The sequence below is a fragment of the Rutidosis leptorrhynchoides genome, chromosome 3 (genome assembly GCF_046630445.1).
Source record: "Rutidosis leptorrhynchoides isolate AG116_Rl617_1_P2 chromosome 3, CSIRO_AGI_Rlap_v1, whole genome shotgun sequence".
NCBI lineage: Eukaryota > Viridiplantae > Streptophyta > Magnoliopsida > Asterales > Asteraceae > Rutidosis > Rutidosis leptorrhynchoides.
In genome coordinates this window covers 66,264,280-66,280,161 of record NC_092335.1, presented here as the reverse complement: position 1 = coordinate 66,280,161, position 15,882 = coordinate 66,264,280, and the positions used below count along the sequence as shown (strand labels likewise).

At 36.9% G+C, this 15,882-nt stretch overlaps 2 protein-coding genes across 4 annotated transcripts; one reads left to right on the top strand and one right to left on the bottom strand.

Annotated features, from left to right (window-relative positions):
- Positions 1 to 346: 346 nt before the first annotated feature.
- On the top strand, positions 347 to 7,836 carry LOC139899711 (large ribosomal subunit protein bL27c-like). 2 transcript variants are annotated; one of them, XM_071882554.1, is made up of 4 exons: positions 347 to 461; positions 583 to 877; positions 1,876 to 1,977; positions 7,491 to 7,836. In XM_071882554.1, the coding sequence occupies exons 2-4, from the start codon at positions 587 to 589 to the stop codon at positions 7,683 to 7,685; spliced, it is 588 nt and encodes a 195-aa protein (XP_071738655.1). In that variant the 5' UTR covers positions 347 to 461; positions 583 to 586; the 3' UTR covers positions 7,686 to 7,836. The 2 variants fall into 2 exon arrangements, with proteins under 2 accessions (XP_071738655.1, XP_071738654.1); XM_071882553.1 differs by lacking the exon at positions 347 to 461 and having other exon boundaries at positions 482 to 877.
- Positions 7,837 to 8,672: 836 nt separating this feature from the next.
- LOC139899712 (protein transport protein Sec61 subunit gamma-like) lies at positions 8,673 to 12,586 on the bottom strand. Of its 2 annotated transcripts, none has more exons than XM_071882555.1 (3): positions 12,397 to 12,586; positions 12,180 to 12,297; positions 8,673 to 8,995 (listed from the first exon to the last, which is right to left on the bottom strand). In XM_071882555.1, the coding sequence occupies exons 1-2, from the start codon at positions 12,488 to 12,490 to the stop codon at positions 12,182 to 12,184; spliced, it is 210 nt and encodes a 69-aa protein (XP_071738656.1). In that variant the 5' UTR covers positions 12,491 to 12,586; the 3' UTR covers positions 8,673 to 8,995; positions 12,180 to 12,181. The 2 variants fall into 2 exon arrangements, with proteins under 2 accessions (XP_071738656.1, XP_071738657.1); XM_071882556.1 differs by lacking the exon at positions 8,673 to 8,995 and adding an exon at positions 11,773 to 11,819.
- Between the last annotated feature and the right edge of the window lie 3,296 nt (positions 12,587 to 15,882).

The following is a 15,882-nucleotide window of genomic DNA, read 5'->3' as shown; positions in this document are numbered from 1 at the left end:
ATATCTTCCGCTGCAAAACTCTATAAAACGTCTCATATAGAGTCGTTCTCGTTTATACAATTGTGATTTGATATAATTAGTCACAAATAAACCAGGCCCTATTTGAGGTGTGACACGTTCTTCGAGAGGAAACTCCCACAGTGAATACATACAGACATCGTGTATGTTAAAACCTTCTCAAATGACGCTAGAGCAAAAGACGCACGCAACCTCCGTAACTGATGAAATAGACCGGTAACCTTAAGATAAACATTTCATGCGGCTCGTGAGGATCGAACCATCGACCTCTCTTATGAAAAATCAGTTAGTCAGCAATACACCCACTAGAGTTTAGCTTGTTGAACGAAGCTCACACTTGCTCAATGTAGTGCTAGCCGGTTTTAATGTTGACTAGCAAACGTGGAAAGATCAGAAAATTTATCCACAAAAATCTCCATAAACCCAAATACAATAAGGATAAGGTACATTTCCTGCTAGCAATCATCAACAATTTCTTCACTTCTTTCTCGAGGAAGAACACCAAACCCTAAACCTATTTATACATTTTTTTATAAATTCAATTGTAACACACTTTGTTTGCAGTGTGATGGCGACAGCTGTTAGTTTCAATTTAATTGGAGCATTTAAAGGGCTCTCATTTGGTTCGAGTTCATCCTCTTCGTTCTCCAAAGGAGAATTTGGATCTGTTCCAACAGCTAGTAAGGTTTCAATTTCGTTACCAGTGAGAACACCGTTCACAATTCAAAATGCGCATAAAAAAGGAGCCGGAAGTACTAAAAACGGTCGTGATTCAAAAGGTCAGAGGCTCGGTGTGAAGATTTATGGTGATCAGGTAGCAAAACCTGGCGCAATCATCATTCGACAGCGTGGAACAAAGGTAGATTAGTGTTTTAGTTTAGCTGAATCATATGGATAATAGATTAGAAATATGTTTGTGCATTGATGGTTATTTAGTTTTGGGCCCCTTCACTTGTAGAAACTTGATACCTTGTATTAGAGACTTAGTAATGGATGAAATTGGTGGTGTGTGTGTCATTTTGCAGTTGCTAACGAGACTTTCAGGTCATTAGTTGCATTTTCTACTGGAGTTAGCATTTACTTTAGCTTGAAATGTTTCAAAGACGACATAAATAGAGGTGTATTAATGTAATGGGCTCACTATAAATAGAGGTGTATTAAAGCCGACGAAATACCTCGTGTACCAGAATATAGATGTAGTGTGTTAACTTAGCTTTTTGTCTCATAATGATTTGGAGTAGGCCTTTGTATGACTGCTCTTCTTCTATTAACTGTTTGATGATATCTCTAATATATCAAACAAGTTTGAGCTTCGATCAAAAGCTAGAGTCTTTCTATTGCTAAAGCAGAACTATCTTATTCGGGTGTAAGCTGTGTATGATGAGTTGTGTTTTCTATGCTTTGAACACCACTCTTCTATCATAATACCGTTTTGAAAAATGCTTCTTAGACCTAAAAATGTATCCCGAAATGTAGACCTAAATATTTCGTTGCTGGATATGATACAATAATTGGTAGAGAAAACTAAAGCAAATAATTTAGGCACATTTGGTATTACTTTAGCGTTATAGATGCATGAAAATAGAAATTTTGTGTGTGATTTATTGATTTGTCTAGCTTTCAAGGTCTCTGTCAATGAAGTATTGACCTACTTACTATTCTTTATGAAATACCATAGCTGCTATAATGTTATGTGCATAGGGTTTAAGGTTCCCTAGGTAGTAATTCCAGTTTGATGCAAGAAATTGAGTTTTGAATTAGAAACTTAAAAAGACCAGAAGTTTTTTATTTAATACGCTTCTACGCACACCAAATTCCTACTCTCAGTAATAGCTTTGTTCTCCTCTACATTTTCAGGTCCATCCGGGAAAGAATGTCGGGATTGGCAAAGATCACACCATTTTCTCTTTAATTGATGGATTGGTCAAATTTGAAAAGTTTGGACCTGATAGGAAGAAGGTGAAATCTAATTTTTTAAAATCCTAAAGTTAATTGTTTCAGCCACTTTCAATTAAAACAATTTGCATATGCTTTCTAATAGATGATAGAATAGAGGAAGAGAGATATTGAACTTGTAAGTTCTGTGTGTATTATTCAGAGTATTGTGCCTTCTATATATAGAAGGTGTAATTACACTAAGTATCCCTAAACTATAACTAGAACATAACCTTATACAATTATAGTTGTCTAATATTCCCCCGCAAGCTAAGGGCGGGATACGACTTGTAGCTTGGATCGTAATAAAAGAAATCTCGATGAGGACAACGGCTTGGTGAAGATATCAGCAATCTGATCGTCAGTAGTCATAAACTGAACTGAAAGTTTTTGTTGAGCAACTCTTTCCCGAACAAGGTGAAAATCAACTTCTACATGTTTTGTACGTGCATGAAAGACTGGGTTAGCTGAGAGATACGTAGCGCCAAGGTTATCACACCATAAGGTAGGAACTGATTTAACAGGCACACGAAGTTCACGTAATAAATCTTGAAGCCATGTTAGTTCTGCAACTGTGTCAGCTAGGGCCTTGTATTCAGATTCTGTTGAAGATCGAGAGACAGTCTTTTGTTTTCGTGCAGACCATGATACTAGGTTTGAACCTAGATATATAGCATATCCTCCCGTGAATCGACGGTCATCTGGACAACCTGCCCAGTCAGCATCAGAGAAGCTAGTCAGTGAGTTGTATGTGGAATCAGTGTAGGCATGAAGCACTGTTCCGGAGCCGTGTATAAATTGAAACCCATAATTGGCAGTGCCCTGTAAGTAACGGAGAATTCGTTTAACTGCTAACCAATGATTTATCGTGGGACAATGCATGTACTGACATACTTTGTTGACTGCGAAAGTGATGTCCGGTCGAGACAATGTAACATACTGAAGGGCACCTACAATTTGACGGTATTGAACGGGGTTGTCAAATGTTACACTATCACCAAGAGCAAGGTTTGCGTTGGTTATCATGGGAGATGAAACCGGTTTAGCATTAGATAAGTCGGCGCGTTCCAAAAGTTCATGTATGTATTTGCGTTGTGATAGGATCATGTCGTTACCATTCCTTGTGACTTCAATCCCGAGAAAATAAGACAAGTTACCCATGTCTTTAATAGCGAATGAGCGGCTGAGACTTTGTACCACCCTATCTATTTCCTTTGTATCGTTCCCTGTTAAAATAATGTCATCAACATACACAAGCATATATAGAAGAGTGTTCCCATTAGAGTAGATGAATAAGGAAGTATCCGTTTTCGACCCATGAAATCCAAGAGAATGAAGTGCTGTAGAGAGTCGATGAAACCATGCTCTAGGTGCTTGCTTTAATCCATATAAGGCTTTGTGAAGGAGGCACACATGATTTGGTGTAGCTGAATTGACGAATCCCGGTGGTTGTTGTAGATAAACTGTTTCGTGAAGATCACCATGTAAAAAGGCATTTTGTACATCAAGTTGCCTGAGGGACCATTTCTGAGACACAGCCAAGGAGAGAACAACACGAATGGTTGTTGATTTTACAACGGGGCTAAATGTTTCCTGATAGTCGATGCCTGGTTGTTGTCGAAACCCTTTAGCAACTAAACGTGCTTTGTAGCGTTGTACTGCCCCTGTTTGATCCCGTTTTAATTTGTATACCCACTTGCAATCAACCACATTAGAATTTGGAACACGAGGTACTAGTGACCAAGTACCATTCCGCACCAACGTTGAATACTCTTCAGTCATGGCTTTACGCCAGTGAGGATCTTTGTTAGCAATGCTAAAGTTTGCTGGTTCAGTGTCGGACGAGGGACCTCTTGTATGATAGGAGGTGGCCTTATGTTGGTGGATTTGTTTTGGATTGGGGCGAAGATTGGCTGGTCGAGAACGAGGAGGTGGCTCAGTGTTTGTGGAAGTGGTGGTAGTAGTAGCAGTAGTCTGAGGTAGTTGGTTGTGACTTTGTTTAGCTGGTGATGAGGAGGTTTTTGAGCGACGATGATATGTGTGAATTATAGGTGGTTCGATCGTGCCGTGTACAAGCGGTGTAGTGGTGGTATTTTGTGGTTCTGGTGGGACAGAATGAGTTTTAGGAACTGTGGAAGGTGAATCTTTAGTTTGTGAGGTAGGATTTGGATATTTAGAGATGTAGGGATTGACTGGATGTGTAGAAATGGTTGTATCAGATTGTTTAAAAGGAAAAGATTGCTCATTGAATCGAACATGACGGGCTATATAAATATGATCCGACTTTGGGTCGAAACATCGATAGCCATGATGGGCAGTACTGTAACCAAGAAATACACAAGGTGTAGATCGAAAATCCATTTTGTGGTTGTTGTATGAACGAAGATGAGGGTAGCATTGGCACCCAAAAACTCGAAGAAATGAAAAATCAGGTTTATGTTTGAACACATGTTCAAAGGGTGAGGTTGCTGAGTTTGTTCTGGATGGCATTCGATTGATAAGATACACTGCAGTTCCAAAAGCAAAATGCCAAAAACGTTGTGGTACATGTGATTGAGCGAGTAGAGTAAGACCGGTTTCAACAACATGGTGATGTCGTCTTTCAACCAAACCATTTTGTTCACTTGTATGAGGACAGGAAAGACGATGATTGATGCCTAGTGGAGAAAAGAATTGATGGAGATTTCTAAATTCACCTCCCCAATCAGTTTGGACAGATTTGAGTTTGGTCTGAAATTGTCGTTCAACCATTGCCACAAATTGCTTAAAGGTGGCGTAAAAATCAGATTTGAGTTTTAATGGGAAAAACCACATAAATCGTGAAAAGTGATCAACACACAGCAAAAAGTATTTGTGACCATCGAAGGAGGTAACAGGCGCAGGTCCCCATACATCACAAAAGACTAAATCCAAAATGTGCGAACTTTTATAAGTAGATGGTAATAGACGAAGTTTAGAGGATTTTCCAACATTACATGAATCACAAAAGGTGGTTGTAAACTTATTTTGTAAAGGCAAATGATATTTAGATAACATGGACTTCAAAAGTTGTGGATGTGGATGTCCGAGTCTTTGATGCCATGTAATTGAAGATGCACGGGTAGTGGAGAATGCTACTTTGTGAACTGGTGAAGACTGAGGAAGATGGAAGGAGTAAAGACCACCATTACTTGGACCCGTGAGGAGGGTAGTGTGTGTAATCTTGTCCTTCACAGCAAAGAAAGTTGAGTGAAATTCAAAATACACATTGTTATCAAGACAAAACTTTTGTACAGAAAGTAGTTTATGTTTTATTTCAGGAATATGAAGTATGTCTTTGAGGGAAAATGTTTTGTTTGGAGACGAAAAATGTGAGGAACCAACGTGTAGAATGGGTAAACCCTTACCATTGCCAACATGAAGATTGTCCTCACCGTAGTAGACCTCGGAGTTGCCAAAGTTGGATAGGTCTGGAGCAACATGGTGACTAGAGCCTGTGTCTGGGATCCAAGAGGTTGACGCTTGGGAGCGATATTCTGTAAAGTTGGCTGAAGGTGACTGTCGTCTCATAGTAGCAGGGTTACGATTAGGACATTGAGATGGGATGTGCCCAATCCCACACCTGTTGCATGTGCCAAAAACTGTGTTTTGATTAGAAGCCCAGTTAAATGAATTTCGATTACTTGCTTGATTTCTGTTGTTATAGTTGCCTCGTCCACGTCTGTAATCACGTCCACGACCACGGTTATTGCCAGATCGGTTAGTGTGCATGGCTTGTGCAGCCGGTGTATGGGTAGGTTGAGCTTGGAGTCCAAGTTGAGATAAAAGCAATTGTATGGCTTGAAGCTGATCTGTTTGTGAAGCGGGCAAGACATTATTAGGAGCTGGTGAATTGCGACTTTGTGTGCTAGTCGTGAATGCTTGAGCCGAAGGAATGTCGGGTACAGATTTCTTGATCATGTAGTCGTGGTCTGATAGCAGACCATGAAGGTCTACAAAGGTAGGGGGCTTTTCGCGGCCCAGAAGGCTTGATTTTAAACCGTTGTATTCCTCTCGTAGTCCTGATATAACTAGCATCACCAAATCTTTTTCTTTCATCTTTTCACCTATGTTAGCGAGCGCAACATCGTATTCTTGAGTCCTAGTTAGGTAGTCTGCGGTTGTTTCATCTGGTTTCATCTGTAGTCTGAGAAGCTGGGTTTTCAAAGTGTATTCTCGAGAGGAAGTGTGAGGAGCGTAGGCACGTTCAAGGGACAACCAGAGATCACGAGACGTTACTCCTTGAACATGTTGGAATGATGCTTCGGATATGGTAGAAAGGAGGAGCATTCTTATATGAGCATCATTAGAGACCCAATTAATGTAATTGGGGTTTGGTGGTTGAGACTGTGTTTCTTCATCTTTTTCTGATGATGGTACATTTGTAGGTGGACAAGGGATTGTGCCATCAATGTAGTCAAATAATTTGTTGGTGATGAAGAACGGTTCAACCATGGTCTTCCAGTAACCATAGTTCGTGGAAGATAAAATGAAACCAAATTTGTGAGAGTTGTGTGCGGCTTTCTCTGTTGGAGTAAAGGAAGCTAGCATTGCCATTTTCAGATATAGAAAAAAAAAAAAAAAAAAAAGATAAGGTAATAATAATTTTTTTTTTTCTGTTTTTTTTTTTTGTTGTCCTTTTTTTTCTGTTTTTTTTTTTTTAACTTAAAAGAAGATAAAAAAGTAAAAGTAAAAGTAAATATCTAGAGTAGGTAGGAGAGATATAAAAAGAAGATAAAGGGTTTAAAACTTCATTTTCTCTTTTTTTTTTTTTTTCTCGTTCCAGAAGACACAAAAATAGGACAGGCGGTGTACAGTGGCGGCCAGCGGCGGCCGGTGGTGAATATTTGCCGGAAAAAGCTGAAAATTTCAGCGTTTGGTCGGAATTTGATTCCGAGCGTATTGGTGTTGGCGGTTTTCTCTGATTTTGGCCGGATTGATGTAGATCGAAAAAGAAAGTCGAAAATTTCTGGCGGCTGTGGTGGCGCGTGGTGGCGCGTGTGGTGGCAGTTGCGGCTGAAATATTTGTGCGTGTGTTCGGAATTTAATTCCGCATGTAGTTGTGTTGGTAATTTGGCTGATTAGGGTTGTATTGAGTTGCGGTGATTTTGTGGGTTACCGGATTTAGTTGTTACGACCTGAAAAAGCTCGTTTCTGATGTGAACGTTCCGACAACGCTGCATTCACAGAGCATACTTTGAGTTTTAAAGGTCAGTTTTTTTTTTTTTTTTTTTTTTTTGTTGTTCCGGAACTGCTGCCGGAATAGTAGCTGCCGGAATTGTTACCGGAATAGTGGCTGCCAGAATTGTTGCCGGACTTAGGCCTTTACAGCTCTTGATACCATAATAGATGATAGAATAGAGGAAGAGAGATATTGAACTTGTAAGTTCTGTGTGTATTATTCAGAGTATTGTGCCTTCTATATATATAGAAGGTGTAATTACATTAAGTATCCCTAAACTATAACTAGAACATAACCTTATACAATTATAGTTGTCTAATACTTTCAAAAACAACAGGTAAGTGTTTACCCACGTGAAGTGCAGCCTGAAAACCCAAACAGTTATAGAAATAGGAAGAGAGAGTCATTCAGGTTACAGCGTGAACGCAGAAAAGCAAGAAGGGAGCTTAGGGAAGGGGCTGTTACTGAACCTCTGTTGGTGCTGGCTTCAACTACCGCCAGTGAAGTCGCCGTTGAAAACGCCGATTGCTGATTGTAATACATGGATAGTGTTGAACATATGTTTCCTTTACAAAGGTTTCATGAAGGAGCCAAATAGCATTTTCACAAAGCATTACCTCTTTCTGTGTGTTACTACTATATTTTTTGTAAAGATGTTGCCTATAAGTACTAATGTTCTTTTACTTCGAAGCAATGGTGGCGTATCTAGTACTCCGTATCTTGTACTTCTCAGTTTCAATGTAGTGCCTTTTAAAACATTGATAGATGAAAAACCTTTTGGCTTGTTACAACATAATAATATGTTTAAATACTATCAAGTCTAGTACAGTACACTTTAGTGAGGTACAATTGTACAAAAGAACACTATCCAGTTCTAAGAGAACACGTGGGACAATGGGGTGAGCATGCATAGCATTGTATCAAACAAAGGTCACTCACCCAATCTAACCCACTCAAAATAGACTGAACAAAAAGAAAGATGGCTGTTTGCAGACTATACATGGTGGCCCTGATTTGCTTATTTGTGAGTAATCAAGATTGAAGACGTCATAGATACATGTAAAAGCATATCAAACTTCTCATCTACAGCTATAAAAACATCATCACCATAACCAAAATTATTTCACATTACCAACCAAACAGCCTAAACTCATTTCGATGTTACCCAAACTCGAATTTCATCAAACGGGAAATAGACCCAAATCCAAAAATAGACACTTAACCATTGAGGTTTCATCACTGCCCTATAAATAGATCAGGCCAGTCTCTCTTTTGCCTAATCATCTGCCAAGCATGTCCAAAACAATTAAAGGTTGTTTGTTATAGTTATATGTAGGCAAGAACAGAGAAACGGGCACAAGAGGTGTTCGAAAGGGGTGAAGCCTTCAAGCAAGAAGCCTATATAACTGAACCTCGTAATGATAGTATTTCGAATCATGACCATAATGGCGGCTCAGTTACAAGAATCAAGGTAAGCGAGGGTTTTAAATTTTACTTCAATAGATATTAGCCAACAATCAACCACGGAAAGGATATACAGTTTCAAATTTCAATGGTATCTCAGCGGGCGTAACATAAATGCAATCTAAGAAGATAAAACAAAAACTCGTAGCACATTGAGCCCAAGTAAATCCCATAAGGCTAACGATGCAAACAGGTAAACTAAAACACACAGAAGACGTAAAATCCACTACAAGTTTTAACAAAGAGGTATCAAACAGCAAAGGTCATTCTACTTGAGAAGAACACCAAAAAGATTTCTTACAAATACATCACTTGTTTTTTTAAAACCATTTTGCACATAGTTAATGCCCTCCATACAGTTCTTGCCAATTGTATGACCTGAAAGCCAGAGAAAAATGTACTTGTTAGCCAAAATACAACTTCAACGAGTAAAATTCTTTAGTAGTAGCAAATTACACATGTATAGTTGTTAACCAAACCAACTTAACTAGCACAATTTCTCTTAACATACGAGGGTCTTAAGTCTTATGGAGTAATAAAGATTAATGTCACTTCTGAAGACAACTATTATAACGAAGTGCATAATATGCAAGACACAACTTATTGTTACGAGATATTACAACTAATTATTCATATATGGCCACTCAAAAACACACAATCCTTCTTCTAAGTCTGTAAATAAATGTTTAGAGAAGAATTCCAAGTTTGACATGACACCTTTACTTGGAGGAACCAACACCATTTTCTCTTCTCCTTTTCACTCTTTCAGTTGGTTTCGATCTTTTTTATCTTTTTGAACCGCTCGTTTATTCATGTTATCAAAAGTTCAAAACCAATATCCTTATGGTATTCTGCCAACCACCTGATTTTGAGGAACCCTGCCACATTCTTCTTGCATACACATGTCATCCTACTAATTCTACAATTTTAATTAAGTTGGTCCCTACAAGATTATCCTTGATTGCTTTCAACGGGTATTAGATTAAAGACGTCACATATACGTGTAAAAGCTAAGCTCATGATCTACCACTACAAAAACATCATCACCATAACCAAAACTAATTTCATGCCATAGAGATGAAAAGAAATAAACATTGTAGTAACATACCAACCATTATTTGATAATCCCTATAGCTAAACATCCAAGATATTTGCATTACCAACAAAACAACCCAAAATCAATTTGGATGGATGTCACCTGAATCCAAATTTCAGGCAACGAAAAATAAATCCAAACCCAAAAATGATACTGTATTCCATAGCTATTGGACACTTAATCATATAAATTTCATCGCTGCCTTGTCATCTAGCAAACATGGTTGAATAACCAGAAAACCATTGAAGGTTGTCCACTACGGTGATTTGAAGGAAATAGCACAGAGGCCGGGAGGTGTTCAAAAAGGGTTTGAAGCCTTCGAAGCAAGAAGCCTAAACAATTGAGCCTCATGGTGATACTGATAATACGAAAAAATGCCACATTTTCAAGAATCAAGGTTGATACATACTTTCATTAAAGTAGTTTACGTATCTCATGTTTCGTCTCTTTAGCATTACATATCTCATTACATTACCGATTTGACTGCAATCTTCTATTTAATAATTTTAAAATTTACTTTTGCTATTTCTTCCTTTTAAGTATATATAATTCATGCATTTTCTTGATTTCTATTTTTTATTCTCCCTCATATTTCTGTTTAATAGTTTTTCTCCTTTCACTTTCATTCTTATTGAAAAAATTGTTGTTTTTCCTTCTCGGCTTCCATTTGTTTTTCCAATTTCTTCATTCCTTTACTGTGAGTCATCTTATTCAACTCAACTTCTTTTATCAACTTATCTAGTTCACCCATGTCATTCTCCTGGAACTGGATATCCTCCAGCCTTTAATTGTTTGCTTCGATCTTCTTTTCTATACCTTCATTAGTTTAATTAATAACATACTCAAATTCGTGAAAAGGATCAGCAAATAATGGTATTAATTATTAATTAAACTAATAAAGGCCCAAAAAAGTAAGATCGAAGAAAGCAATTTGGGGCAGGAGGATAACCAGTTGCAACAGAATGACATGGGAGAATTGGATCAGTTGACAAAATAATTTGAGTTGAATAAGATAACACACAATAAAGAAATGAAGAAATTGAAAAAACAAATGGAAGGCTAGAAGGAAAAACAACAAATTTTCATTAACAATGAAAATGAAAGAAGAAAAACTATTAAATGAATATATAAGCGAGAAAAATAAACAGAAAGCAAGAAAATGCAGAAATTACATACTCAAAAGGAAGAAATAGTAAAAGAAAATTTGAGAATTGTCAAAGAGAAGATTGTAGAATTGGAAACTCAACTAAAAAAAGCTTCAAATGAAAATATATGATAACGTAATGAGATATGTGAAGCTAAAGAGATTGAACATGAGATACGTAAAGTGCTTCAGTGAAGGTATGTATCAACCTTGATTTTTGAAAATGTCACACCTTTTTTGTATTAATATATCATTATGAGGCTCAGTTGTTTAGGCTTAGAAGGCTTCAAAGCCTTTTTGAACACCCGCCTCTCTGTTATCGCCTTCAGATTAGTGGACAACATTTAATGGCTTTCTAGTTATTTCTGCTCCCGTCAAAAAAAAATTACTGGATCCGCTACTCTAGGTTCGTATCTTGCAAGTTGCAGTTGCAGTGTGCAGCCATTCTTGTAACTTGAAGTTTAAACCGACTCAAAATATTAGAAATCATAATTGAACTAATCATTCAACATCAATACATAGTTAGGTAAGTGGGATTTACTTTTCCCTTTGTCCTTGAAAGGGAACCGCTGTTTGCTACCGTTAAACGTGATTAACTCCGTCGATCGCCACCGTCAACTTTCGCCAAGCAACATTGGAGAACTTTGGTCACCACCATTAAACTCTTGCAATCACCACCATAGTCGAACTGGAATCACCACCATCGTCCTCTTTCCACAGGTGTCGTCCTCCATCCATCACCACCACTATAAACTTTTGTCCACTATCTACTACAAAAAACTCAGATCCGAGTAAAAACAAACTAAAAAGATAAGGTTTTGGCGGTTGAAGGCGGCTAACGGTAGCTGACGGTGGCTAACGGCGGTTTAGCCGGAAAACAAGAAGTGAACGATGATGCGAGATAGAAACAACTACCTGAGAGTTATGAGGATGGCCTCGACTGATCACCGACGAAACGACGGCTGCAATGAAGGGAGAGGATGGAGTTGTTTTTAGTATAGGGTTATGAGATGGTTATGTTTCATATTATTGTTTGATACGGAGTACTCAATTTTTATCAACCTCAGAAGATTGACAAGGGTTCAAGAATTGTTAGGCCACACCTAATTAGCCGTTAATTATTGAGAACGGTGATACTGATATTAATTTATATATAAAAACGTTTACAACTTTAATTACATTACAATTAATAATGAAAGCTCAATTACACATCATCAAAAGAACATGATCCACTGCACATGCATAGATCAAATCAACACTTTACTAACTATTAAAGATCAATTAATTATAGAATTATCGCAATAAAGTAAATCAAAATTTACCTCTAAACAGATCCAACAATAATGTTGTTGATAGGAATGAAGATGAGCTTAACAAAGAACCCTACGAATCCCATCACCACAAATCCAATAGCCGTACGGACAGCTACCTTAGAGAACTCTGCATATATAAAAATAAATCAATAATTAAATTCAGAAACATAAGATCGAGATCTGGAATTAAAACGAGTAAATTTAATTAAAAGTATGTAATTAGTACCTTTACGATCAGGTTTGTGGCATCTCTTGACTAGACGATAACTGTCTTTTGAAAACTCTCTCAATGGCTCAAAAACTGAATCTAAAGCATCCATTTGAAACAGTAATTTTAGATTTAGATCTACTAAAAAAGAAAATTAGGGGTTTTGAGCTGAGATACAGACAGAGAACACTACGATCCAATAGGTATACGCGTTGAACACAAATGAAAGTCGCTCGCCTTACAATTGTATTAATTACAAATGTAACTCATAATTTTTAAAAATGTTCGGTTTTGGTCCTTAAAAATGAAAATTGGTTCACTTATGTACGAAAAGAACTAAAAAATTCCAAAAAATAATTTAAGTAATTTGTGATAATGGGTGGGGCAATTTGCCATAAATATGCAGAGGGTAATTTGCCATAAATATGTACAAGGGTTCGAACTCTGACACCCTCATAGTCACAACTGCTGAGTAAGTCAAGTATGTCATTCGTATTATGAAATTATAAGCTGATTATGAGCTGGTCGGCAGGGGCGTAAGATTCATGAAACATGGAGAGGTGTTATGCCCCAGCTAGCTTTTATTTTGTAGCTAGCAATTTGATATATGCGGAGCTTCAGATAAGTAGTTTTTTTTATTTCATACCCCACCCAAACTAGAAATCAAAAAGTTAATCCATATAATTCATTAAAAAGATCAAGCATAAATTCCTAATCAAACAAATTCTAATAGCCCATTAAAAAATTGAAACATAAAACTTAAATTAAAATTCGAATTACCTATAAATGACGTTTCTTCTGAACAATTTCAATTCACATCTCCCCGTACATAAAATAACTTATTGTTTGAGGTACATTTAAAATTTCTATATAATTTTTTTTTGAAAAGCAAAATTTCTATATAATAAAGTAGTACTTATTTTGTTTTACTTTTATGTATTTAGTAAAATAGTTATGCTTTAATACTTTTTATTTGATAAAATAATGAATAATAACTTAAGTATAAGTGTATAACTGAATAGTGTTGTACTTATTCAACTTGATGTGTTTATAATTTATCGTTCTTATCGGTCTTGCCCACACGATTAATAAGTTCAAGTTTCGCCACTTCCGATCGGGATTGTCGGTTGTTAACCTTTTACCACAAAAAAAGATTTCTAAGTATAACTAAAAAAATAGTAAATATGTTCCAATTGAGATGAGATTTCTGAAGAAGTAAAAGTTTCCTTGATAAATGAAATCCATGCTATATAATTTTGTAGATTTCCCGTTGTCACGACCCTACTTTTTCAGTTATCTTTTTCCGTTAATTATTTAACGACCGTTAACTGTTAGTGTGCCACGTCATTTCTATGACCTATATTATTATTTTTGCAATAATATATATATAATAATTATTATGTGTTATGTGAATATATGTATTCATATTTTAATTTATACGTTTCTACGTCTCGCGGATTTCCATCCGGCGAATCTTTTCGGTTTTTAAACCAACGGTCGAGCTTTCGGGATTTTTAAATCCTAAATATTTTAAATATGATATTTTATGATCATATTATTATTAGGTGTATTTATATTTATTTTTCGTCGCGCGTTTGTTATCTTTCCGGATTTTTAATCGCGTAAGCGTGTTTTCGCGTTTCGGGATTCGTTCGGGCTTTCGGGCCATCAGTGTAGCGACCCGACCAAATCATGTTTGACGGCGCCGTCTACTTAGGTCCCGTTACGTGGTCGTAAGTCTTTAAGACAAAGTTTGACCAAAATATGTCGCCTTCATTTCAAAATAAAGATTGTTCCCAAAGTTTACAAGAATTGTTCAACCAATAGTTAAGTTACAACGTTATAATACGAATGAAATCTAGGCGACACGGTTTAAAGTAAAGTCAAAAGACGCTCCATGAAATGCACATATACTCGACATCCAATGCAAGTATCAAATAATGAGCGGAAGCATGTATCATGTATCGTTCAAGGACCTGAGAAAAACATAGAAATCTGTCAACGAAAACGTTGGTGAAATCATAGGTTTAAGTAAGTAAGTACAAGTGAACCACAAGATTTGCATCAATGAAATAATAGTAATACATTCCAAAAGTTTGTTTCACGAGCACCCAATTATCAAAGCTTAACATTCCTTCCATTGTATACCCCATCACTTAGTGCTAGAACAAACACTGATTCTCGAAAATATATTTCATCCGTAGACGGTAGCGAACCGTCAAGGATGAGGGTTGTCAACCCATATGGCCATATAACATAAGTTCTCGCTTACACCCGGCAAGTGTAACTAATGATAATCGAATTGAGGATTTTGTTCTAAACTCGTATGTAGAATGTTTGTTTTCCCGTTCTTGTGTTCACTTAGTTCAAAAGAATCGTTTATGTTTTCTCATCCCAATATAAGTTCAAAAAGAGTAAAAGTGGGACTATGATCTCACCTTGAGTGCACGAGTAGTAAAGTACTTCGACAAGTAAACGTGTGCAAAGAACAATGCTAGTCTTGACCTAAACAATAGGTTGTATCAATAACGGTAAACACGATAGGTCAAAGATGTTCAATTAGTCCTATGGCTCGTTACGACTCGATTATTTAGCATGTGAAATCAAATTGCCAAGTTTCATGCAAGATACAAGTATATAAATAAGTTAGGAAGGTTGCATAATCATTTGGTTAAGTTTGACAAAAAGTCAAACTTTGGTCGGTCAAAGTCAACGAAAGTCAACACGTTCGGGTCGGGTTCCGAACTATTTTTCTGAGGTTTTTAATCATATATGAACATGTTAGAACAAGTTTCATGTGAATCGGAGGTCCGTAGTATGCCAAACATTTTTCGTAATTTGGACATGGTGGTCAGAGCCTGACCAAGGCTTATGTCGCGCCGCGACATAGTCTGGCCGCGCCGCGGCATTAGCCGTGCGCTGGTACCTGGTCAGTCTCAATTGTTCAAGTCCCAAATCAAAACTCTTTCAAGCATAAATTACAAACCGCTAACATTTAGAACTCGCACCTTATATCGTTGGAAAGGTAATTTGACAAAGAACACAACTAAACACAATTCATCAACCAAACTTCCACTTACAACAACCAAAAACCGTAATTAAACGTTCATAATCAAAGTTCAAGTTCCAAAAACGCATTTTATGATTCGGGCAACCAATTTACATGAATGATATGCCGTTTCGAAGGTAATCAAGCATACAATCCAACTAAACACTTACCAATAATAATCCATGGCATTCAATGCATCAAAAGTCCATTTCAAGTTCATCAAACCCTAACCCAAATTCACCAAAATCAATAATCAAGTTCATGAAGTTTTTCTAAGGCAACCTACACATCAAATTGAAGCTAGTGATGCTAGTAACACAATTAAAACATCAACTTTTAACATCTAACAACATATGATCATCCAAAATTCAAGAATAACACACCAAAATTCAAGTTCATGCTAGTTACACTAAAACAACGAGATCGAGCATACAAATTACATATTCATGTTAGAC

Coding starts and splice junctions, on each gene's coding strand:
- LOC139899711 (XM_071882554.1), top strand. CDS start 587: ATGGCGACAGCTGTTAGTTTCAATTTAATTGGAGCATTTAAAGGGCTC. Junction 878..1,875: donor TTCGACAGCGTGGAACAAAG/GTAGATTAGTGT, acceptor CTACATTTTCAG/GTCCATCCGGGAAAGAATGT. Junction 1,978..7,490: donor TTGGACCTGATAGGAAGAAG/GTGAAATCTAAT, acceptor CAAAAACAACAG/GTAAGTGTTTACCCACGTGA.
- LOC139899712 (XM_071882555.1), bottom strand. CDS start 12,490: ATGGATGCTTTAGATTCAGTTTTTGAGCCATTGAGAGAGTTTTCAAAA. Junction 12,298..12,396: donor CCACAAACCTGATCGTAAAG/GTACTAATTACA, acceptor TTATATATGCAG/AGTTCTCTAAGGTAGCTGTC.